This window comes from Rattus norvegicus, chromosome 4 (assembly GCF_021556685.1).
Source record: "Rattus norvegicus strain SHRSP/BbbUtx chromosome 4, alternate assembly SHRSP_T2T, whole genome shotgun sequence".
NCBI lineage: Eukaryota > Metazoa > Chordata > Mammalia > Rodentia > Muridae > Rattus > Rattus norvegicus.
Genome location: NC_141537.1, coordinates 161379990 through 161405771, shown reverse-complemented (window position 1 = coordinate 161405771; position 25782 = coordinate 161379990). Strand labels below are relative to the sequence as shown.

Genomic DNA, 25782 nt, shown 5'->3' with positions numbered 1-25782 from the left:
CTGAAGTCTGGCTATTCTGTATCCCAAGGGTTAGAAAACCCTTGCTTTGATCTCAGTGGAAGGAGAATTATCAGAAAGGAAGGAAGGAAAGAAGGAAAGAAAGGAGGGAGGGAGGAGAGAAGAGGAATGGAGAAAGAGGCAGACAGAAGAGAGGAGGAAGAGAGAAAATAGAGAAGGAAGGAGACAGTGAGAGTGGGATTGTGGAAGATATGGAGGCAGAAAGGTAGGGGGAGGAGGGAGGGAGAAGGAGGGAAAGGGAGAGGGAGGAAAGGTTTTTGTTACTATCTGCACTGGAATATTGTTAGACGATATACAAATATGATAGATAAGGGCAGCCTCTTCTTGTGCATCGAGGCTGATTATTCTCCACCTTGCAGGAGAGCCCCTGACCCCCGTGAGCAAGTACATCCCACTTATCAAGGGTGTGGCTCTGATCTGCAAACTGCCTGGACCTCAATCTCAGCCCTGCCACTTCCAAGCTGTGTGATGCTAAACACACAGGTTTCTTAACCTTTCCCTGCTGCACTTCTCTCATTAGCAAAAGCTAATCGTACATACAATTTCTAGTTCTCCACCTCGGGGCTGGCCTGCCTCCCTCAGCTGTGAGTCAGTAATCCAGAATCTCCTCCACAGGCTGTGGTGTTGTTCAGATAACAGGTGGCTAAGTAAGGTTGGAGGTGAAACACCCATGTCTCGACTGTTTGGGGTAGACAGAGCTCTCAGTGGTGTCTAGCCAAGAGTCCTTTTCAGTCTGGGGTGCTAGTAGTCACACCTTTCCCTAATGTGGATGATGTATAAGCCTATGGGAGCACCTAGTGTGTGTGTTTGTGGGGGGGGTAGTCAGTGAACAGCTTCTTCTAGCAGACATTCTCTTCATACAATCTGTTTCACCCTAGAGTAAAGGGACATCACAGGCTTTCAGGTCCTACATGGAGATCTCTCAAGACTCTCATGGCAATTGTAAGGGTCGGGAGTGTGGAGACACAAGGTGGGAGCTGGCAGCAGCAGAGGGAGCCCAGTCTTCAGCTGGAAGACTTTTGCCTTCTGAGAACTTCATCTCTAGGGTTTAGTCCCAAGATGTTTACATAAGGCTGTTCGGTATAGCTAGTGGCCATACCCTACATGGCATTTGCAGCCTGCCCTATGATCAGACTTCAGGAGGTATTGACAATGCTTGTCATGGGTTGGGTGGGCAAAGGACAGTGGTGTGTATGTGGGAGGTGTCTTGGATAAGGAAGGGAGTTCCAAACAAGGAACACCCAGGCCTGCTACACCAAGGTCAGGCAGTCCACAACAGCTGATAGGAGGCTGTTGCATGGGATTCAACCAGATTAGGACCTCCTTCCTAGTGAATGGTACACCAGGAACATACAGCGACAGCCAGGTGGCTAAAGGAAAGCATAAGAACAGGACAAACAAGAAGCATGTCAGCTTGACACCCCCAGGGTGAAGCTACCCTGCTACAGGAAGCTATGGCCACACTAACACAGCAGAAGAACAAGAAAATGGCCTCAAAGTCCACCTTGTAAAAATGATAGATGCCTTTAAAGAGGAAAGAAATAAATCCCTCAAAGAAATACAGAAAAATGCAGTCAACCAAGCAGAGGCCTTTAAAGAGTAAATTATTAATTTCTTGAAAGAAAGAAAGAAAGAAAGAAAGAAAGGAAGGAAGAAAGGAAGAAAGAAACAAACAACAGAAAAATACGATTAAATGGGTAGGGGTGTTGGATAAAAGTGTTTGTGACCTGAAAATGAAAATGGAGGCTATAACTAAAAGGTAATGTGAGGAATCCTGTAGATGAAATGCTCAGGAAAGAACAGGACCAACCAAATTAAACACCAACAACAGAATATAAAACTGGTTAAAAAAGAAAAAAGGTCTCAGGATTAGGAAAGACGATGGAAGAAATGGGTGCATCAGTCAAAGGAGATGTTAAACCTGAAAGGCCCAACACAAACCATCCTGAAAACGTAGGCTACTATGAAAAGACTTAAATTAGAATAATAAAATAATAAAATAATAAAAATAGAAGATGAAGAGTCCCAACTCCAAGGACCTGCAAATATTTTCAGCAAAACCATAGGGAAAAAAAAAAAACAACCCTTAAACCTGAAGGAAGAGATGGGTGTACACACACAAGAGGTTACTGAACAGCAGTTAGATTGGACCAGAAAAAAAAACCTTCCCACCACATAAAAATCAAAAGGGTCAATGTACAGAACAAATAAACAATATTACAAGGAGCAAGAGAAACAGGCCAGGTGAGATTAAAAAAAAAAAAAATCAGGACCTTCCTTTTGGTTCCCATCTGTGCCTGGGAGTAGATCCTGGGTTCCAGCCCCACCCACACCCCACCCACAGACAACTTGACCCCCAGGAGTTCTTATGCTTCGAGGCTCATAGATGAGCCACCCCCCACCCCCCATCCCCACACTAGCCAAATACCTGGCCTAACTGGGACCCCTGGGGAGTCCCAGAAGAATCAAGGTTAATTTGGAGAAGGAAGTAAGGGAGAAAAGCGAGAGCATCTCAGACACACATAAGTTGGTAGGGAGTGCCAGGAAATGAAAGAATCAGATTGTTGCAGAACAGCACGTAGGTCTCTGGTGTGGAGGTTCTGGATGGAACAAGGACCAGCTGAAGATACTATTCGAATAATTTAAGTGGGATTCTTTCGGGTGGAAAGTGGCACACGGTAGGGCCGGGAAGAGTGCAAAGACTCGTCTTCTGATTGGAGGCCAGCTAAGACTCTTTCCTGGCAATGTCACAGACAGGATGGAGCAAAGGGGTGAGTTCAAATACCGTGTGTACCCATGTGTGCGCACAGCCCAGCATGTGCAACCTGCCCTGGTTCTTTTCCATGTCTACATTGCCTTGGTGGCAGGTGTGGAAGCTGGCGAGCTCCTCGCTGTGATCTGTTGAGTCTTGAAACTGCGGCACGGTTTCCTAAGGAGCCTTGTGGAACGAGGTGCCCTGGGGTTGACGGGAGCCAGACACAGGTGTCCAGAGGCTGGGTGACTTAGTCCAGGGAGTTGGTTTCTAAACTGGAACATTTTCCCTTGGTTTTATAAAGGGGGGGATGGATTGTACCCAGGAGAGCTATTTGGATGGACATTCATTTTAAGCTCAGTTCTTTAGGCACAGAGTGAGGGAGGTGCTGGGGAGATTTGATCTGTAGCCTGTAGTGACTGCAGCTTCCCTTCAGATTGTTGGAGAGCTGGAGGGAAAATAAGGACTCCGTAGGCTGAGAAGGAGACACCTGACTCTTCAGCTCTGTGAGAAAGAGACAGGGAGGCAAGAGACTCAAGCCTGGGACAGGGAGGACATAGGAACACTCAGACAGGGATGGGGGTTGCAGGGGAAGGTGCCTAAGTTGGGACAAGGAGGTTACAGGGTGCTAGGGAGGCCCCATGCACTCTGTTTCTAGCTATCGTTATCTATCTATCTATCTATCTATCTATCTATCTATCTATCTATCTATCTATCTATCTATCGCTTTGAGACAAAACCTTTTCATGTAGCCCATGTCAGCTTTGTGTTTCTATTGACCTGGTAAGAGCTAAGACAGGACATTGTGAGACAGTCGGCAGTGGGACAATAAGACCACCCACTTCCATGTGGTGCTGCCCTCCATTCCTGTGGTGTCTCTTATTCTCTGACTGTAAGAAAAGCAGGATGTCCAGTCAGGGACACAGATGGCTTTGGTGTGTGTGTGTGTGTGTGTGTGTGTGTGTGTGTGTGTGTGTGTGTGTGTGTGGTATGTATGTGTGTGTGGTATGTGTGTATGTGTGTGTGTGTATTGTGGTGTGTGTGGTATGTGTGTATGTGTGTGTGTATTGTGGTGTGTGTGTGTGTATTGTGGTGTGTGTGTGTGTGTGTGTGTGTGTGTGTGTGTGTGTGTGGTGTATGAACATGTGTGTGGGTGTGAGAAGCATCAAAAGGATCATCAGCAGACCAGAGCACAGGATCAGAGTTTCTGGGCAGGGTGGGTAGGGCAAGGTCCTGCCTGTGTCAGCCCAGAGGATGCTCCATCAGACTCCTGTCAGCCTGCATAGCTGGAGCAGCAATCCTGGTTGCACTCACCGAGGAGGAGCCAAGAGCAGCCCCAAGACAGAGTAAGTAGAGCTGTGGAGGACCCGAGGGCTCGGTGGGAGGCTGAAGAAGCCAGGGATGCTCGGTCAGACTCGGCCTTATAGTCTGAGATAAAAGAGAAATGGAAGATGGGGTATCTCTGTGCCTGCCTTTCCCTGTCCTCCAACCCCTGCTTGATATTTCTGTCCGATGAACCCTGCCATCTCAAAGCTACTGGTAGAGACTTGAAATTCGAAATAGAGTAATTAAAGGTGTGAGCACAAGGACCTGTGTGGCCCATAGTTTGCCCCACAGGGTGTGGGTAGTGGGTGTCTGGTATCCCAGTGGCCAGCCAGGAGATGGGAAGGGAATCTCAGGTTGATAGACCCACAGAGGGAGGCAGGTGGGTTTAGACAAGATGCAAATCTTATTTCTGCTTACAGGTGCTCCCTTAGAATGCCGTGGAAAGTGTGGAGCACACAGGCCCAGGACTCGGACAACAGAGGTAGGGATCATGGAAACTCTCTTGTTTTCTCAGCCGACCGACCTGACATTCTGAGGATAAGAGGTAGCTTTGCAGCTGGTTGAGGAGGATTTGGGATGGGCGAGCAGCTCCTCCAATGGCCATTGCCCCCTCTCTACGTCTCTAGACTCAAGAAAACTCCCAGCTTCTGGTACATATGCCACTCCCGGAGAACTTAAGAAACTTCCTTGATCTCAGCCTTCTCTGAGTGGCAGTGGGCCCCATGGTTTAAGCCCTAAAGGGACCCTCAGGAGTTGGCAGGATCCCTTGCTGCCTTGTGGTCCTGGTGTCCTTTCCAAGGCATATACTCTGAGCGATGCAGCTCTTTTCCTTTCTGGAGCATCAAAGGGGTAAGTCAAACCATGGGTGTCTACACAGAAGGTTAGAAGGCCTTGGAGGAGTCACCATAGCACCTGAGGCTCTTGTCACCTCTGGCCATTCCATCCCTGTGACCAACCTCAGCAGACTGCCTTAACCAGAAGTAGGGAAGTCAGGCAGCCAGATGGCCAATGTGGAATTCACCATGTCCCCACCTCCTCACCCCCACCATTTCTTCTTGCTGCTGTGAGCCCCTCCCAATCCAGAGCCTGTGGAAATCACCATGTTGCTCCATGACTTATTTCTGTCTCCCTCCCAGGTTTCAATGGCAGGGCCTGTGACTTACTAATCTCTTTAAAGACAAGAAGACGAGCCCTGCAGGAGTAGCTGATACCATTTGGTACCATGAGGGGGCATTGATACCTCACAGGACCAGAAATGTGCTCTAAAGAGCTTTTCTTTTTATTGGGAGAGCCAGCCTCCTCCTGTGGCCATCCCAAACCTCTGTAAACTGTGTCTCACCTGTACCAGTTCCTTACTCAGAATCCTCAGAAGTCCCTCTTGGTTTCCATGACCCTGGAGGCAGGTGTTTCATCCGTGTGTATTGGTGCTCAAAACAGTGCTCAGAGGAACAAGAGTTGAATCACCATCCACCTATGGATCCCGAGAAGTTCAGCCATACTTGGGTGCCACATATTCTCAATCCACCAGAAAGCGGCACCTCCCCCCATTTGTCGAGGCTAGTCTACTTCTGACCTATGGTATATCTGCCATTCTCTTGGCACAAGCTTTGGAGGTTGGAGTGCATCTTCCATCCCCAGCCAGGCCTTGAGCTCCTGGTAGATAGGAAGGATGCGTGTCCAAGCTTATGTTCAGCTCAGCCACTTGGTGCCCAGTGGAGTAGTCCCATAGTGTCACTAAAAGCTTTGTGACTTTGTGACTTGATCCTCACCTTCAGCCCAGTCCTTCAAGTTCACGACTCTCTGGTTTCTGACTGACCATAGCTCCTTCTACTAGCCATTCAACTACAGTAAGCTGGGGCTGAAGCCTGGGGCTGAGGACAGGTCAGGAAGCTGGGAAGTAAATTATGTTCCAGAGGAAGTGATGCAAATTGAGAAGGTCAATGACCCTGGGGTCTTTGGACAGCAGTCAGTGAACTGGATCTCTTGGCACTCATTTTGTATGCATAAACTGAATCACAATATCTACCCATTAAAGGGAAGTTTTGGAAAGAAGATTGAACTAGATGATGCTTGGGCCTTTCCCTCTGGGACTGGCACAGCTTAGTCATAGCTAAGGGAAAGTCACATCATTATTGGTAGTGGTTCTAGCTCAATTGGAGCAGCATAGAAGTTTCTGGATTGAAAAATCCAATCTGAGGTCTGATAAGATGCTGTGTGGCAAATGGGTCTACAGCCATGGGACCTGGCCAGAGCCTTAGGGGCAGAGAAACAGCTACCCAGAAACAACTCAGCCTCAGGCTCTCTGCCTCAGACCTGCATGCGACATCCAAGAATCTGCTTTGATTTTCTCTATTTTTCCTTCTCTTCTTTCCTTAGGCTTTTTCAGGGTTGGGGATTGAACCTAGGGCATCTCAAACAGACTCTATCACGGAGTTACATCTTCAGTTCTTACTGTTTATGTTTGAAACAGAGTTAGTAACTCTCTGGAGCTGCTCTTAAGCTCACTAAAACAGGCTTTAAATTTTTAGTCCTCCTGCCTCAGTCTCCCCAGTACCTAGGATGACAGGCTAAGAGTCTGAGTTTTCAACAAACGCAATCCTCCCACAGAGAAAGATCCGGCTTAGCGGATTTGGAATTCCCTTTTTATTCACACAAGGTGCTTCTCTCCTTCTCTCCCAAGCTAACAGTCATTTGCCTGCAGACATTGTGGGAGCAGAAAGTCCACAGAAACAGCCATTGGGAAAGGCTGACTTCCCCTCATTAGCCCTGTGCTCAGTAGGATGTAGCATCGCTGAACTTCTCCTTTACGCCCAGCAGATGGCAACAGCGTGCTGCTGTTGCTGCTGCTAATGTTCGAATGGCGCCGAATTATTTGCAAGGTAAAAATCCTCCAACTGCTCCTATATGGAGTTCTGTCAGGCAGGCCTGGGTGGCATTCCAGGTATCCAGTGCAGGCACCTTCCTTCAGCTGGATGTAGACGTTTCGTCCCAGTACCCGGCTCCTCCTTCATCCATGCACTTGCAGCGAGGTGGGTACCTCCCACCCATTAGCGGCTAGATTCTGGAGCAAATCAAAACGGAATACTGAACGCTTTAAATAGCAATATGTGACAAAGATCATCAGACAAGGTCATCTTTACATGCCAGTTGGGAGGAGAGCCCAGCGGGGGAACCCAGAGGATCTGCAGGACCATGTGGATAGATCAGATCACAACGCACATGTGGTAGTGTAGAAAGAAGGGGACTCTTTCTTATGAACCTTTTGCCCCGATCATTGCCTAGGTTATGGGAGGAGGCAGGACAGCATGTCTGCAGGATCCTAGTCTCTGAAACCAGACTACTCAAATCCCACATTAATTGTGTGCCTTTGGATAAGAGTCTAAACATCTGGAGCCACAGTTTCCTTATCTGTAAGGCGGAGGCCATGGGAGCATAAATTGCCGACTACTTTGGATTGCTGAAATGATTTTAGATTCATTTAATGTACTTGGCATACAATAGGTGCTAAACAGATGTTCGATTGCTGGCATTTTTCTTTTCAGCTTTTCCTTCAGTAAAACAAGTAAATTGCCTTGCCCTTTCCAAGGGGGTATGTGAAGTTCCAGGAGACAAGCTTAGAGAAAGAAGGCCCCTAGAATGGACGCCCTCACTCATCTCTCTCCAGGTCTTCCTTCTGTAAGAACTGACAGCAGCTCCATTTCCGGTGTGTCTACAGCCACACCATCACGCTCTTCAATTGGTGGGCTGGTGTCCAGCATGTTCTGGCCTGGAAGGTAAGTGATGTCTCTTGGAGGTTCAGGCCTTCACAAAGCAGGTTTCTGCTGTGCAGAATACACTTGGGAGACGAGTGTCTCTGTGCCAGCATAACTTGTCTCTGAGATAGCCCTTCTCTGAGGTCATGAGGCTAGGCTTTTGTTGCTCCGGAGAGGCTCCTGGTTATCCCTCCTGGAGGCTGGGAAAGTGGCTTCCAGGAGCTCAGTTAACAGTGCAGAGAGTGGGAGAGAGTTACTCAGACACTCACGGAGCATCCTGCTCCCCAACCCCTCCACCAGGACCTTAGATGGCTCATGTCAAATCTCAGATAAAACCTTAGTACGATTTTCATCCACAGCCTTGCAGGGGTGTGCCCATCTGTAAGGAGGTTCTTGCCCACGTCTCTCTGCAGCCTCCTTCGTGGGATGCACACGTCTTCAGAACCTGTACCATAGACTGGCAGCCTGGGACTCTCATAGGTCCTATCTATAGGGGAAGCCTCTTTCTTCCTTGCTTGGACTGGTGAGAAGGACCCGTTAGCTCTGGGAGCCTGCGCTGACCCCCAGCTATGTTTTGGGTTATGCCTGCGTCCTGATACCTGACCAGGAACAAACCATTCTTATTCCAGGGTCTTCCTTTGTCTCCATACTTATCAGGGTTTCTGCAGCTACCTCCTCTGTTCCTTGAACTAACCATAGTGAACGGGCATGATAGAGAACTTAACAGATGCCCAGGCCTCGTTCTCATTGTCTGCAATATGGGTGCTTCAGGCAGCTCACCCCTAGACACAAGCATCCTGTGACCCCTGACTGCTCTTCGAACAAAGGAGACTGAGTGCATTGAGGCTTAGGGACCATCACGGGTGCATATTGGTGACAGTACGAGGTGCCCCTCACAGGGATTGGGAGTCTCTCTGTTCACCACCAATGCTAGCATGCCCAAACTGGGGGACAGAAGGGGGTAACTGATACAGAGAAGGGTCAGGAAGATTCTGGAACCATGGGCTGGGCCTTGACATTTTCCCTGAACAATGGGAAATCTTCCTTCCGCTTGTAGACATGGTGACAAGGGACCCAGGGAAGGGTGTTGTCACTCCTAAGGATGACATCTGATGCTCCTGCTCCCTTCCCTCCCATTTCTTTCTTCTAGGATCAGTTTGTGACCAGCACTGCTCACTCTTTCTGCCATCTCTTCACCAAGTAGCCCTTTCCGATGGGCTTCAAAGCAACCATTGCTTCCTCCTGTATCTCGGCCTCATCATCCTTTTCTTCGGCCTCCACCAGCAGACATCCCCAAGAGACACTGGAAGATGCCGGCTTAAAGAACAGGACCAGGGACCGATACAAACAGGGCTGTCCCCATGGAGACCCTGGCAGAGGACAGTGTAGCTCTCAGCAGATTCCCAGAACTGCAGTTCATTGACTTCAGGAGGGATGCAATGGATTACGGCTTCATACCCACTTCTCACATGGATTTGTAACCATTTGCTAACCTCCTGCCTCTGTGAGATAGAGTCCTCTAATGAGACTGCCTTCTCTTCAGTGGTCACTGTATTTGACAAATGTGTCTCTGGGGCTCAGATTCTGCAGTTAGTGGTCACGATCACCGGTAAAAGAAACAAGCCTCGGTGTGGAGGAAGTCAGGGATGGCTGGCTATCTGATCTGCAGTGGGAAATTACTTGGTTTCGGATGTAGTGATGAACAGTTACCCCTCCCTTTGACCCCTACATAGCTCTTGGCTCACCACCCTCTGTACGCTTATCACCGCAGTTATGTGGTTCCCTGGCGAGTTACGGGGCTGAGAGAAATGGCCACGTGCACAGACCAGAATTGTTTTCTGTCAGCGTGGACTTCTCTGCTTTGTTCACTGGTCTCTTCTGTAAATATCCACAAATAAACTTATCTAAAATCAATGGCTCTCCTGTCTCAGTGGGAGACACTGGAGTCCACTGAGAACTCGGAATTTAAAGTGTACAGAACTCCTCTACAGAGAGATAGGGGGGACTAGTGAGAAAGGTTGGTCTTCATTTATTTTTCACATGGGAAGTCTCCCCAGCCTAAACACGGCTGGACGTTAGATGATGGCATGGCCTATAAGAAGTGGCCAGAGCTGGGAGGAGACTTTGATCTCCCTGTGGATTTACAAATAGCCCAGGAGGCAGAGCTGAGAGGGGAAAATACAAAATAAGCAGTTAGCTTTGAATTTCAGACAAGCAATGAGTACATTTCACCCTGAGTGTGTCACACATGGAGTTTGGAATGTATCTATACTAAAAAGTATACTTTTATTTGCTTAGTCTGGTAATCCCACAAGAAAGGTGACTAAAAATTTCAGTGTCTAAGTAGAAACAAAAACATAACCAAGAGGAGGTCGGCTGCCCAGAGAGCACAAAAGGATTCCGAGTAAGGAGAGAAATGCTCTCTAGGTGGGGCAGATGGAACCCATACAAAAGCCAGGCTTTTACCTGTGCTGTGAATCCCTATTCCCACAACCCACTCCTTGTTTTCATTGCGCCTGAGAGACCCATAGACCTCAGGGGAATTCATGCATGTATTTATTCACTAGAGCAGCTGAGTTCTAGCTTAACACCCAATCTCAGGTCATTTCTAGTGTTTGCAGAATGTCCCTGGCAGCTGAGGTATATCCAGGAGAGTTCATGCCTTTATTATGCCTGCTTCCCTTCCTGGACTGTGCTCCCACACACCAACTAAATAGCAGGTCAGCGGGTCTCGAAGATTCTGCCCCAGAACTGGGGTTACAGTTAGCATGCCTGGCTTTTGCATGGGTTCCGACTCAGGTTCTGATGATTTGTGGACCAGAGCTTGACTGAGTAACTCCTCTGCCCTCCACTATTACACCCTCTGAAAGAAAAACCTTCCCAAGCCTAAAACCTGGTCCTCACATTACATAGGGGTATGTTGAAGTTCAGTGTTTTTCATGTGTATAAAAATAATGGTTTCTTTTTTCAGACACCGATATGTATTATATTATTAAGTATTTTTTGACTTTAAACTCACGCCCCCTCCCACTACTTTAGAGTGGGATTCCCGGAGTCACTGCTCAGAGTCGTTGTATTGACTTCCTGGTTGTCCCTATGCAGCGGACTGTTGAGGACAGTGAGGGTGTCAGAGCTACCCCAGACCAAGCGTGTGATGTATGACGAAGCCATTTCTTCTGGTGCTTTCAATGGATATAGTATTAGCCTGCAGATGTGCAAACCGGACACCTCTTGCAAATGAGAGAAGCGAGATGCATAGAGGTTATGAGACTTGTTCACGTTGACCCAGAGTGTAAGTGATGGAGTGCTTCTAACATAGGCTTGTCTTATTTTGAAGTCTGTTTCCTATGAGGGCTTGGCGGATGGTGAGGTGAAGGGCTGAGGTGCCCCGGAGGAAGTTCCTGAGTAAGCTGGAGCCCTTAGGAATGTCCACTAGGAGGTGAAAACCTATGTGGTGGCTGTACATCATAGCAGCTGAATTCTATCTCACTTCACAGTCTCACTTCCTGCTTTCCTTCCTGAGCTGTGACCAAAAGGGCTAGAGTTGACCTGCAAGAGAGAGAAGCCAGCAGGTGGTGCTGTCTGAGTTAAAGAGGCAGGCCACTGCTGCCTTGGAAATGACAGAAGGGCTGTCATTCATCCGCACCTAGACACTGGCTTTTCTCTGTCCGGTGTTTCAGTTACTTATGGTAGCCAAGAGCATGGTGGGAGAAAAAAGCTGGAACAAACCAGTTAGGACCTTCCTCTGGCCTCAGTTCCTCACAGAGGCCCTAATGACACTCCTACCACCAGTAGCGACTAGGACCCTGCCACGTGCCACTCACAGAACCCCAGAGGATCTCCTTAGCTGAACACTCAGTATCTAGATCTATACAATAGGATTACTCCCAGCACCCTCCTCCCAGCATTGGCTGTGCCAGCAGTAGCATTCAGTTCTGACTCAGTTTATCTGGAGACGAGGCCAGATGTAGAGGGTGAGGGGCTGCCTTGTACACTCAAGCTGCTTTGCCTGTGCCTCTGATCCAGTGGCTGTGAATCCCAGTGGTCAAAACAACCCTCTCCTTGTGTTACATGTTAGAGAGACCTCAGGGGAATTCATGCCTTTACCTATTCAATCTAAAGGTTGCAGCTGAGGAGATCTGAGAGGCATAGGACAAGGCACGGAGACTGCGGAACCCACGTGTCTTCAGCACTCAAACTCCTTGAACCCAGCTCTTGGACACCTTTATGGAGATGTCATTGTGGGGCTATAGCTGATGTTGTTGTTAGCAGCTGGTGACCAACAGACCTCAGTCCTCTGACCTAGTCACAATCAGCTCTCAAGCCCCACCTTAGTTCTTACAGTGACAAGCCCCTGTCTTGAAGGCCCTATGGGCTTCAGCCTTCAAATCACTTATTGTTATGAAGAAAAACCCATCCTTTGGAGATCCCAAAGATGTTAGGGTTTGTGTTCTCAGGCACTGAGATGAAAGTCAGATATCATGACCACACGTTTCAGGACATGTATTCTACATGAACTTGCATTCTGCATGGATCCCAGGATAACCTATAAACTGAATACTATCTTTCCATCTTATAGAATGAAGAACAAAGGCTCGGGCAGGTTGATTTACTTGTCCTCACCTTGTAACTAGCAATCAGAAGTACAGATTAGGGAAGCTGCAGGTGTGGCTCAGTGGTTAAGGACACAGACTGCTCATGCAGAGGGCCTGAGTTCCCAGCACCCAATCAGTCAGTTCGACTGTAACTCCAGCTTCAGGGGATCTGGTATCTTCTTCTGGCCTTCAAGAGCAAATGCACTCACATGAAATACCACCATTAGGCACACATGCATATGCATAGTTAAAAATAAAAAAATGCAAAAATTAGAAGTGCAAAACAGCACTCCAGCCTTAGTCTTCTGTGTCCCAGTGTCATGCTGCTTAATTCCACGAAGTGTTAGCATCCTTTTCTCCTCATCTCTGTCACACACACACATGTGCACACACACACACACACACACACACACACACACACACACACACACACATGCACAGAGAGAAAGAGAGAGAGAGAGAGAACACAAGCTGCCTTGAACTGAGACCGCGCTCACAGGGTGGGTAACTGATTTCCATTAATCTATTAGAATAATCCAGGGCTTCAGAAGAGCCACATAGATCAAGCAATCAGATACAGGGACTGTTGCCAGCCACTTCTTTGTGGGTAGGAAAAAGGTGAAGCCTTCTGAGACCTCCAGTGGGTGGTGGCTGGATGCCAGCTGACACTAAAATTCTTGATCATGACTCTTAATATTGGATTCCTGCTAGAGGCATCACTCAACTGAAAATAAGTCAGTTATTCTCCCCAGATTAATGAAGAGAAAACAGGGTAGGAGGGTGGGATTGATCATCGAGCTGAGGAGTCGAGGGACAGGAGAAGGCAGACGTTAAAATAGCAGCAAATGAATACCTTGTAATTTCAAACAGTCAATAATGTCATGCTGAAAGGCTGGTAAGTCCACTGAGATAATTGCCCTTCTCCCGATTAGCATCTTTATCAGGAAAAGAAATGATTGCTATGTGTGAGAAATCACGCTGCCTCTCATTTCATAGGCAGTGGCAGTAATGAGAGAGCAGGGTCCTAATGTGTACTCACTCTATCCACACACACAACTTGAGGAGTATGCATGGGATAACGGAGTGTTTGTGGCCACTGTTCATCTTCCAGGAGGCATGGGGGAGACCATTGAGCTGGACCTTATGTGTCTGGGTTTGAAACCAAAGCCTCAGGTTGTGGAGACTCTTTGATCCTTCCAGAGAGCAAACACCAACACATTTATGAACTCTTAAGAGGCGATTGGACAAGCCTACCTTTTATAACCCTTGCGGCTTTTCATGTTCAATTCAGAGTCACTGGGCATGCTCCCTAGGATCAGAGCAGTGTAGCAGCACAAAGGATGTCGGCATCTTCCTCCCCAGAGCCCATGAGACATGCTGCTTTCTATGGTAGGCGAATAGAAATGTGCAGATGCGAATGTGAGAGCATTTTAAGGATCTTCAATTAGGAAAGATCTTGGGTGGAGTAAATGTGATCACATCCCCATAGATAGAAGGTCATGCTGGGTCACAGGTGTAACAAAGGATGTGGAGGCTGTCCGTGGATGATGAAAAGGGAGCCATAAGCCCAGGAGTAAAGGTGGCCCTGAGAGTTTAGGACAGACCAGAAAACAAATGATCCTAGAGTCCCTAAAAGGCATCCAATCTGCTGAAAATTTGATTTTGGCTCAAAGATGGTAATTTTGAGCTTCTAGAATCTAGACCTGCAAAATACCATGTTTATTCTTGATAGCTTATACCAGACAGCAATAGAAATGTCTGGAAGTGCTAGGGCAGGTGATGTCACCTTGACACAAGCTAAGATCATCTGAGAGCAGGGAACCTCAACTGAGAAAATACCCCCATAAGACCTGCTTGCAGCCAAGCCTGCTGGGGAATTTCTTGGTTAATGACAGAGGTGGGAGGGCCTGACCCATCATGGTGGTCCTGGATGGTATAAGGCAGTAAACTGAGCAATCCGTAGGGAGCAAGCCAGTAAGCAGCATTTCTCCATGCTCTCGGCTTCTGTTCCTGCCTCCAGGTTCTTGCCTTGAGTTCCTGCCCTAACTTCTCTCACTGGCAGAGTGTGATCCGTGCAAGTAAACCCTTTCATCCCCAAGTTGCTCATCCCCAAGTGGTTTATTGTTGGTCAATAAATGACACTTTGAGCAGCGTGGAGCTCATGGTCACCCCAGCTCAGCCTCCAGCTGCTTGGACACCAAGGCTGGACCTCAGCCTTCTTCCATGATCCAGTCCACATTTTGCCAAATCAGAATTAAGAGGATTTGCTGTGATAGGCAGACGGAGGAGAAGTAAATGAGTATTGCCTGTGAATTGGGTACCGCCCTCATGTTTTTCCCCAGGCAAAGAAGGAAGGCTAATTACACAACAGCCAAAACCTCTCAGCTTTGCTTAGCTGCTTTTAAATAAAATGACTTTCTTATGCATCTTGATAGCCTCACCTATATTCAAAAGCATATCATAGGACACGGGCTATAATGAGCTGGAAAAAACCACTGAATCTAACATGCTCAGCCCATGGCTTTGGTCTGAGTCTTTGGCAAGAGTGTTTAAAACATGAATTGTAGTTGGATTTGGGAAATTAAAAATATAATTTCATCAAGTCTAACCTGAGTCAACAGAGAAACTATTGGCTAATCATCTCACAGAAGACTTTCGTGGGTGCTGTTGTTAGACAGTAAAAAGAGCGAGACTGACATTTCAGCTCTAGCCTGCAGCTCGTCAGGCTAGACAGGACAGCCATGGGAAGCCTGGGAGAAAGCAAGGCACACACGTGACTCACCAAGTCAAGCTGTTCCATGAACTTTCCAGCTACTGTATATTTAGGTCACATTACACTCTCTGTTTGTCCTCTGAAAATGCACCGGACCCATTAATGAATTTATTCTGTGATTATCACTGTGTAGGGAGGCAGAAAGGGAGGAGGAGAGGGGGAGGGAAAAAGCCAAGCTCCAGATGTGAACCTTAATTTGTGAATGGCCTCACTCTAATCCGTCTAAACAGGAATCTGGGTCAATGTAGGCATAATCTGTTTTCCCTGTCCCCTCACTCCTGTGATGCTCCTTCCAAGCCCACCCCCACTTGTTTCCCGTCTCTCCATTGGTGAAGGAGATACCCCTGTTTCCAGCATGCACACATTGGACGTGTGTGTGTGTGTGTGTGTGTGTGTGTGTGTGTGTGTGTGTGTGTGTGTCTTTTCCAGGGCTTCCTTCCAAGGTGTTGGATTGAGAGGCAAAGAATGGAGAGGAAGGAAACCTTTTCCCCTCATATTATACACGTTACATATGGAGGAGGGAAATATGTCCAGGACAGAGGATTGGGCAAGAGAGTATTACCATTCACTCTATTATCAAAGATTGCATGATCTTATATCTTTCTAGAGTAGCATGGAATTTTGTACTTTACAAAGTCAGCAGTAAGACTCAAACTATTGAGGACCCACTGACCAACTTTTCCATTATTTATTTGAAAAGGAGACATATTTAGGTAGATTTTTTTTTTTAAACAGACTGACATTCACTAGGTTCTCACTGGTCCAGACAGAGGGTGTCAAGGTTGCTCTGCCTTCTCTGGACCACTCCTCAGGAAGATTTTCATCAAAGGGTTTAAAGCAAATGGAGACATCGGCCCCTATCTGGGTGTGACTGTGTCCCTGATCTAGAATGAATAATGGGTTGGTTTAGTGCTGGTTTTGAAGGGAGGAGAAATCAGAGGATTAGGGACATGTATATGAAAGAGCTCTTTTCTAAGGGTGATCAAAGAATGAGGAGGAGCAGCCTAAAGTCCAGCATCTGTCCGTTTGCCTGTGGGGATCTGCCAGAGCTCACCCCACAGCAGTCTCTGGTCCATGTCCTTGATGGGAAGAGTTGGAAGCAGCCTGGGCTCTAAAGACTTGTGCAGCCTGAATAAGCTTCTTCAGTCTGTTGGCAGGCTCTGGTCATGTAGACATTTCTGATGAGGGTCTCTTGTGCACCACCCCTCCACTGTGGAAAAGCACAGTTGATGCCTGAGGTTGCAACTAGAACCAGATGTTTTTTCTGTCTCCTTCTGTCTATGTAAAATTTGTTCAGTAGTGGAAACGTTCTCCTGACCTAGGTGAAGATGTAGTTCTCCATGTTTGGGGTTATATTATATATTAATACAATAACATTTATGTTAACTTAATATACAGTGACTACATCTCAAACAATAGGAAACGAATTGCACAGCCCATCACTCTAATTTGTCATTTTATCCGTAATGTTGTTTTTGTCCACACAATTGATGTGGTTTGTTTGGTAATGGATTATTTGGTAATATGTAGCCTGCACTGAAGGTCAGAGCAAATCTAATTTACCCTTTGCCCTATTTGGTCATCTAAATGGTTCTTTCATTTATCAACTCCCAGGAATGGCCTTTGCTTCTGTCCCTCAGTTTTCCCTTTCTCCTGACCCAGTAGCTGCTTTCTTCTTAGTTCAGATGCAATCAATGTGTCTTCGTTAGAATTTATAACACAGAGCTCACATGATATTTAGTTTTGTAAGAAGACAGAAGTTAGGCATGATCTAGTTCAAGGTCTCTCTTCAGGGCATTCTCTCTCTCTCTCTGTCTCTCTCTGTCTCTCTCTGTCTCTCTCTGTCTCTCTCCCCCTTCCCGCTCCCCCTCCACCTCTCTCCCCTCTCCTTCTTTTCCTCCCCTCCCCCTCTCTCCCTCTTCCCCTCTTTCTTACCTATTTATATATTTACCTGTATATTAATGTTATAGATAGGTAGGTATATAGATAGATGATAGATAAATGGACAACTGATCAATAACACGAGGTTGAAAACAAATGTAGGTTTTTAACACACGCACCTTAAGCATAAAGACAGACATTCTAGAGGAAGTGATAGGGAAGCATGAGAGAGATGAAATATAGACATATATTTAACGGAGGCACACGAGGAGAGGCCTCGCTGCTCCGGGGCTGGGGACATCATTAAGACATGGCCAATCTGCTCTTCATGAACTGGCTTTCGTCCACCTGGCTGGCCGGTCTCTCAGAACCTTCCACAGTCTGCTCTGTCTGTCAGTTCCATTAACTTCTTTTCTGGTCCTCAAGTCAGGCCTGGGATTTCCTTTCTGGAGTCTGAAGTTATAGTCTTCCTTCCTCCTAAAGAGGCCACCTTCCGCTCACCACCTCAGAGAAGCCTCTTTAGGCTCCAAAAGGAGCACAGGACCTACTGTTCTCACAGCACCCTATTTTCTGTGAGGAACCTCTCCAAGTTGGAGTTAAACAAGCAATGTAAAATTAGGTGCTAGGGCATTTTGTCTTTCCTGGGGTGTTACACTAAAGGGTTTCAAAGTAGTAGGTTTGCCTTGGTTGCTAATACATTACTTATACCCTAGAGAAATAGCTTGCATGCAGTAGATAATTAGCTAATAGTTAATGAATTATCTATTAATTAATATTTATAATATAATAATAAAATACAATGTTTATAATAAATAACAAAAAATGAATAGTCTTCATTTAGCCATCCCATGTAGTCTAGGTTAGCCTTGAACTGTCTGTGTAGTTAAGGGTGACCTCTTAAACTCTTGATTTTCCAGCCTCTACCTCCAAAGAACTGGAACTGCAGGTATGTGCTACCATGTCTGGCTTAGTAAATGTTTTTGTAAGAGAAAGCCTTGTTATGTAGCCCAAAGTACTCTCAAACTTTCAACCATGCAGTTTTTACCTTCCAGGTGCTGGGAATAATGAGTAGTGTGCCCTCTCATTCTTGGTTTTTGATAAATAATGGATCAACCAAGCTAGCATGTAGGATACTTTCTTCTCTGACTTTCCCTGTGCCTACTTCTGTAGCCCCAGCTCCCCTCCCTTTAAATGCTGTTCTCATAACTTCTCCTCTGTTTCGTTCTGTACTCTTGCCAAGGTTACCTGGGGTCTTATAGGAATCTGCTCTCTTTTATTCCACTGTGTACATTTTGTTCTGGGGGAAATAATGAGGTGCTGTGAATAATTCCTTGAGAGCCATCCTTTGGAGCTAATCTGAATGAGGCTGCTATTTAAGGTGTGACTTCCAGACAAGCACGTCAGCACCACCCAGGAGCTCTGTCTAAAGCTGCAGTCTAAGACCCATGGCACCTCAGAGTCTGTACTGCCGTGAAGGCATGTGTTTCCCACAGATCTGTAAGGGGAAAGAAAAGCACATTCACTCACTGCAGTCATGTGACATGAACCTGGGAGTGGTGTTGACAGGACAGGAAGCCACATTTCTGAGGGGCAGTCTTGAGACCACCTTGCCGGGCTGTCCCTTGTGAAAGGAGATGTGAGAAGAGCTAGGCAGGGAGAGTCCGGCTGCAATGCCAGTCTCGCTCTTGTCAAGACTTGGCCAGCTCCTTGGTATTCTAGGGCAATGACTGTTAGCAGAATTCTAGGCTTGGGTGCAGAGGCCAGATCATAATGGTCCTGCTGGGCAGAAAGCTGCCCAGGAGGAAAATGGACTTTACAGGAAAGCCAAGGCAGAGATAGAGGCTGGGGATACCCCCAGCTAGGGGCTGTCATCTAACTATCCTTTCAGTCAGCTAAAAGCAAGGGTCTTTCATGAAGGCAGGTCTCAGCAGCTCGCCTATGGCTGCCACACATGACACCCGAAAGCAATTCAGCAGGAAATCTGGGGGAGCGCCTAAGTGTGTAAGAAACAGATTTAGAGTGAAGGAGGCCTGACTAATGCTCTTCTATCTTCTCATCCTGCCAGGAATAGTCTTCTCCAAGGTCCCAGAAAGACACACCCCAGAGAACTCTCCCCCTTGGGAAGTCAAGGGCAGCCCATATGAATCAATATCTATCCTTCTTATGCACAAGGTGCACCATTCCGTGACAAGACATAGGGCCATAGATCTCTGATGTCACCCTCCACAACCCCAGCAGGGAGCCACCTAACTCACTGGGAAGAGGAGGCTGCAGGTGCTAGGCAGTAACATGCCTAGTATGTATAAGGTCCTAGGCTAGACCCTTGACTCCTTAATAAATGAGGAGCTAAGTAAATAAACCAAGGGACTGTGGAGTGGAAAGTGCAAGGCTAGCTGCTGACACTTCCACATGTCGCCTCTCACATCCACACTCAATCCTCATCCTTGCATGTCTGTAACATACACACAAAGTCACATGCAGCCAAATGTCTGCACATGCCCGTTTCCCAGCAAGCTTCTTGTACATATCCACTATTGAAATCGTGTCCTCTGCATTTCCAGTGGTGTCACAAGTTTGTGCGCCCCTTGCTGTTCCAACGAACGCTGCCATACGTTTCCAAAGCACCTGCGTCTGTAGACTCATTCACAGACAATGGGTGGTGACATCTCTGGAGTAGAATCTCAAACAATATGCAGGTAAAGAAAATAAACAATACAATTAGGCACTCAAAATCACAGTAACTTCCCAGCAATGGAAACCCAAAAACATCTGGAGGAAGCTGTATCTAGAATTGCCAGACAGACCTTGAAAAATCAGCCCCACTTTTGATGATGATGACAGTCCCAGAGACTAAAGACAAGGACAGGGTTGTGGGTGGGGGGTGTCCCAGCCTAGGACTCTATCTTTACATTACTCATTCTTATGCCTCCTGCAATGGAAGAATGCTCTCGGGCCAGATGTGGCTAGGGGAGAAAGAAGCAAGACCCCGGACTCCAGCAGCTTGGGTTTCAATTCCAGCATTGATACTTTTTAGTTTCGTGGCCATACAATGCAGTCAATCTTTCTGCGCCTGAGTTTCTGTGTATGCTGAAGGGTAGTAGTAGTAGTAGTACTCAGTTACAGAGTACACTGGTGCAGAAGCACACAAGTCAAGAATGATCTGGACTTACGCAACAACTCACCGACCTCCACCTCCTTCTCTTTCCACAGGTCTCTGTGAGTCCCTAGTTTAGAGCTGTCCTGTGCACAATCTCCAAAAGGATTTATTTTACCCTTTCCTTTCTCATTGTGCATTTTAAGAAAGAGGATTAGGTGAGGTTAGAGGGATGGTGAAGGATGTAGAGTCAGGAAAGCAGACAGCCTCTCTCTTGTTGAGGGTAACCCTGGGTCTGTACTGGCAGTTCAGATCACCAATGTCTGGATGATGAAAAACAGGCTTCAGGGGGTGCTGTGAGGTCTCAGTCTCCTGCCTTTTGATGAGTTTGTAGGCAGATAGGTAGAGTTTCATGTGTGTGTGTGTGTGTGTGTGTGTGTGTGTGTGTGTGTGACACACACACACACACACACACACACACACAGAGAGAGAGAGAGAGAGAGAGAGAGAGAGAGAGTTCACTACTCCCCTGCAGTTTAATTTTTCCCAAAGAGAGAGGCTGTTAATCTCTAAAGCAGTGGTTCTCAACCTGTGGTTCACAATCCTTTTGGCAAACCTCTATTTCCAAAAAATATTTACATTACACTTCAGTAGCAAATTCCATTTACAATACGATAGCAACATGACAGTTATGAAGTAGCAACAAAAAATAAATTTAGGGTGTGTGTGTGGGGGGATGGTCAACACAACATGAGGAACTGTATTAAAGGTCGAGAAGCACTGCTCTAAAAGAAAAACATAGGAAGGACTCTCTTCTTCAATCTCTTACACTGGAACTCAGCTAAAAGCCTTTCCCTTCCATCTAAAGCAGTTCCCACCCTCTGGCGTCCCCTGGCTTTCAGTGCATTCCCAGGTGATCTGAGATCCTGAAGCTAGCTATTCTCATCCTGTTGCCCTGGGAGTTTCAGCACTCCTGGTACAACCTGTTCCTCGCTCCTCCTGCTCTTTTCCTCCTCCCCTTCCTGTCCTTGCGGCAGGGGCCCCAGCTGAACCCTCCAGAGAGACACTCTCCGACTCCGTCCCCAAAGGAGAAACGGGAGGGGGAGGAGGAGAGGAGGGAGCCACAGAGGGCGGAGGCCGGGGAGCTCAGCCAGAGAGGGGCTGCTGGAGGTTGCATCTGCTGGAAGGAGGTTTTTCCCGCTGCCTGGTAACCAGCTGCCAGAACACTGAGAGGGAGAGAGAGAGGCAGGGAGCAGGGGCAGCAGCTTCTTGACGTCAGGACCAGCCAAGGATCGGGCCAGCTACCCCGGCCAGCCTAGAGTCAGCGGGGCCCTCGGCTGGAGAGGAGACCTACGCGAGGCTTGGAGCGTGAGTTGGGGGTGTGGGAACCGGTTGTCTGGGGCGCAGCATGCCCCCTGCCCCCGGACCATGGAGATCTCCCTGGTGCCCCTGGAGAATGGCAGTGCCATGACCCTCAGAGGAGGAGGGGAGGCAGGGGCAAGCTGTGTGCAGACCCCCAGGGGAGAGTGTGGGTGCCCTCCGACGTCTGGACTCAATAATCAGTCCAAAGAAACACTGTTGAGGGGGCGCACAACGCTCGAGGATGCGAACCAGGGTGGACGGCCTTTGCCCCCTATGGCTCAGGAGCTGCCACAACCTAGAAGGCTATCTGCTGAGGATGAGGAGGGAGAAGGCGACCCTGGCCTGGGCACAGTGGAGGAGGACCAGGCTCCTCAGGATGCAGGGTCACTCCATCACCAGCGAGTCCTCATAAACATCTCCGGGTTGCGTTTCGAGACGCAGCTGGGCACCCTGGCACAGTTTCCCAACACCCTCCTGGGGGACCCAGCCAAGCGCCTGCACTACTTCGACCCCTTGAGAAATGAATACTTCTTCGACCGCAACCGGCCCAGCTTCGATGGCATTTTGTACTACTACCAGTCTGGGGGCCGCCTGCGCAGGCCCGTCAATGTCTCCCTGGATGTGTTTGCAGATGAGATCCGCTTTTACCAGCTGGGGGACGAGGCCATGGAGCGCTTCCGGGAGGATGAGGGCTTCATCAAGGAAGAGGAGAAGCCCCTGCCCCGCAACGAGTTCCAGCGCCAGGTATGGCTTATCTTCGAATACCCAGAAAGCTCTGGGTCCGCAAGAGCCATCGCCATAGTGTCGGTCCTGGTCATTCTCATCTCTATCATCACCTTCTGCCTGGAGACTCTGCCTGAGTTCAGGGATGAGCGGGAGCTGCTACGCCATCCCCCAGTGCCGCCCCAGCCCCCAGCCCCTGCCCCTGGGATCAATGGCAGCGTCTCTGGAGCACTTTCCTCTGGCCCTACGGTGGCTCCACTCTTGCCTAGGACACTGGCCGATCCATTCTTCATCGTGGAGACCACATGTGTGATCTGGTTCACTTTTGAGTTGCTCGTGCGCTTCTTTGCCTGCCCCAGCAAGGCAGAATTCTCTCGGAATATCATGAACATCATCGATGTCGTGGCCATCTTCCCCTACTTTATCACCCTGGGCACCGAGCTGGCAGAGCAACAACCAGGGGGAGGGGGTCAGAATGGGCAGCAGGCCATGTCCCTAGCCATCCTCAGGGTGATCCGCCTGGTGCGGGTGTTTCGGATCTTCAAGCTCTCCCGCCACTCCAAGGGACTGCAGATCCTGGGTAAGACCTTGCAAGCATCCATGCGGGAACTCGGGCTACTCATCTTCTTCCTCTTCATTGGAGTCATCCTCTTCTCCAGCGCTGTCTACTTCGCAGAGGCAGACAATCACGGGTCCCATTTCTCTAGTATCCCAGATGCCTTCTGGTGGGCAGTAGTCACTATGACCACTGTAGGCTATGGAGACATGAGACCCATCACTGTAGGGGGCAAGATCGTGGGTTCACTGTGCGCCATAGCTGGGGTCCTCACCATTGCCCTGCCTGTCCCCGTCATCGTCTCCAACTTTAATTACTTCTATCATCGGGAGACAGACCACGAGGAGCAGGCTGCCCTGAAGGAAGAACAAGGCAACCAGAGGCGGGAGTCTGGGCTGGACACAGGGGGTCAACGGAAGGTCAGCTGCAGCAAGGCCTCCTTTTGCAAGACTGGGGGTTCCCTGGAGAGTTCTGACAGTATCAGAAGGGGTAGCTGTCCTCTAGAAAAGTGTCACCTCAAGGCCAAGAGCAACGTGGACTTGCGGAGGTCCCTGTATGCCCTCTGTCTGGACACTAGCCGTGAAACAGATTTGTAAAGAGAGATCCAGGCAGACTGGCACCAGTGAAGCTGGCCACAGGGGTGCCCCTTGAGCCTGGGCATCTGCTTTACACCACCGAGTATTTAAGCCCACCTGGTCACCCACCGATGTCTGCCTTTCTTTCACCCTTCTCACCTTCCTGCCCTCTAACTTCCCCATTTTAACTCCTCTTTCCATAACCCCCAGGGTCGCCTATTTTTAACAAGTATGACATTCCATGACGCAGGAGCCGTTGAAGTGCTGAGCCCTCACTGGAAGATGGATGCATTCATAGCCAGTTTTCTACACCCAGCAGAGGGATAATCAAACAAATTTGACTTTAAAAAGCTTAGATCCCAAGAGAATCCATAGCATTCCCTACCCGTGTTCCAAATTTACTTTACATGGGATTACATTTGTGTATGGGCAAATATTATTTTTATGGCCGATGACTGCATTTTGTACAGCAGTGCACATGAAGAATATTTGGGTGTGCTCTTAAGATATACTTTGAATTATGAAAGTGTTGGGGGGGTCACCATTTCCTGGGACACTCAGGGACAAAGACCCTAAAAGAGTTGTTCAGGTTTCTGTGTTCTCAAGCTTCTTATTATTCTGGGATGTACTATTGGTGCTTCTGGTCTAGGAGAGAGAATGTTCTAGAAGACCAGCAAATCTAATCTTGTGACTGTCTTCACAGAAGCATTTTAAGGATGTTGGAAGAAGGATTTGGAGAATTCATGCTTTTCGTTTTAATACCAGGAAATAAAATGTGACTGTCGGGCAAGTATTAGTTTGCCTACTGCTGAGGGCATGATATGTTAATGAGTGAAGTCTGGCGCTTGCTGTCTGGTCTACTTTACATCCTGTTCACAACTTCCTTCCTTTTCTCCCAGTCCTGCCCTCACAAATTCCTCCTCCCATTGCCCCCTCTTTTTACCTCAGAAGGAGACCACCCCACCCTGGACATCAAATCTCAGCCAGATTAAGTGCATCATCTCCCACTGAAGACTAACCAGGCAGCCCAGCTAGGGGAAGGAGATCCACTGGCAGGCAACCAAATCAAAGGCAGCCTGCTCCACTGTTAGGGGACTCATGTGAGGACCAAACTGCACGTCTGCGACCTAGTTCCAGTGTCTGCTCCTTGGTTGGTGATCTCTGGTGAGCTCTGTGGGCTCTGTGATCCCCGTGGGCACAAGTTAGTCTAGCATCTCCTTTTTGATAGATCTCTTTGAGCTTAAACAGAGGTCTTCAACCTCTAGGGGGAGACACCTGGAGAGGGCGTCCCATATCAGATATCCTGCATATCAGATATTTACGTTATGATTGATAACCATAGCAAAATTACAGTTGTGAAGTAGAAACAAAATAATTCTATGGTGTGTGTATGGGGGGTCACTACAACATGAAGAACTGTATTAAAGGGTCAAATCATTAGGAAGGTTGAGAACCACTGGCTTAGAAGGATGATAGATGGGTGGTTTGTGTCTAGGCTGTGTGTGTGTGGTGTGGGCATATTACAGTCACCACAGACTCTAGAAGTGGGGTTAAGGGAAAGACGTGATGAGCCCACCCGGAAGCTGTCCTCTTGTGATCCTAGGCTCTGGGTGTTTCAAGGTTGTCTTCTTTACTGTAAGTCCCAAGTCCTCCTTGTTAATTACTTGTTCAAGGGAGCTCCAAGAATCAAGCCTGATGCTCACAGACAAGCCCTTTCAGAGGATCACAGTCTGGTGAAGGTCACCCAGGGAAAGTGCCTGTCTGTTCACTACAGGAGCCACGACTTCATGGTGGGGGTATGGGAAGGTTTCTTTGTTCCAGTTAAAGGACAAACTGTGGGTTTACTCCCATAATCCTTCAACTCAGAATGAATCTCTTTGTTCCTCTTTCAACTGGGTGGCTTGTGGCATAATCCCACAGCAGCTTCTCTCTGAGTTCCTGAGCTGTCGGGATCCCTCCCTGCTGTTGCCCTTTTCTACTGAATACAGCTGGTTGTTCTCCAGCCTCCTCAGGGATGGTACCACTGGTCTAGCCATTCCTACTTCAAGGTGACCCTGGGGTTTGTGGCTGGCTCTCCCTATTAGTGGTCCACTAAATTTAAGTCTGAGGATTGTGGACTTACATAAGACAGAATAGAATAAGCCAGTGTCTGAATACCCCACCGTTCTTATAATAGCAGGTATACTTGGGAGACAGGAGAACCAGGCACCCTGGCTCCATTGGTTTTCAGTGCACACTAAATTTAAAGAGGATGGGCAAGAGTCCCTATTTATTGATTTACGATTTGCAGTATGCTGAAAAGTAGGGCATCTGACAGAGCCCTGCTCCACAGAGTCACCTCTGACCTCTGCGCCTTGAAAGCTGGTGTTTTCCAT

General features: G+C 48.0%; 1 protein-coding gene and 1 long non-coding RNA gene across 3 annotated transcripts; both read left to right on the top strand.

Annotated features, from left to right (window-relative positions):
* The first annotated feature begins 1926 nt into the window (after positions 1–1926).
* Positions 1927–9762, top strand: LOC120102392 (uncharacterized). Its single transcript, XR_015686140.1, has 4 exons — positions 1927–4116; positions 4516–4577; positions 7639–7869; positions 8999–9762. It is a non-coding gene; the product is annotated as an uncharacterized LOC120102392 (long non-coding RNA).
* Positions 9763–21256: 11494 nt separating this feature from the next.
* On the top strand, positions 21257–24213 carry Kcna5 (potassium voltage-gated channel subfamily A member 5). 2 transcript variants are annotated; one of them, XM_087656136.1, is made up of 2 exons: positions 21412–21559; positions 22185–24200. In XM_087656136.1, exon 2 carries the CDS (start codon positions 22220–22222, stop codon positions 23426–23428), a length of 1209 nt encoding a protein of 402 aa, XP_087512262.1. In that variant the 5' UTR covers positions 21412–21559; positions 22185–22219; the 3' UTR covers positions 23429–24200. The 2 variants fall into 2 exon arrangements, with proteins under 2 accessions (NP_037104.1, XP_087512262.1); NM_012972.2 differs by having other exon boundaries at positions 21257–24213.
* The last annotated feature ends 1569 nt before the right edge of the window (positions 24214–25782 follow it).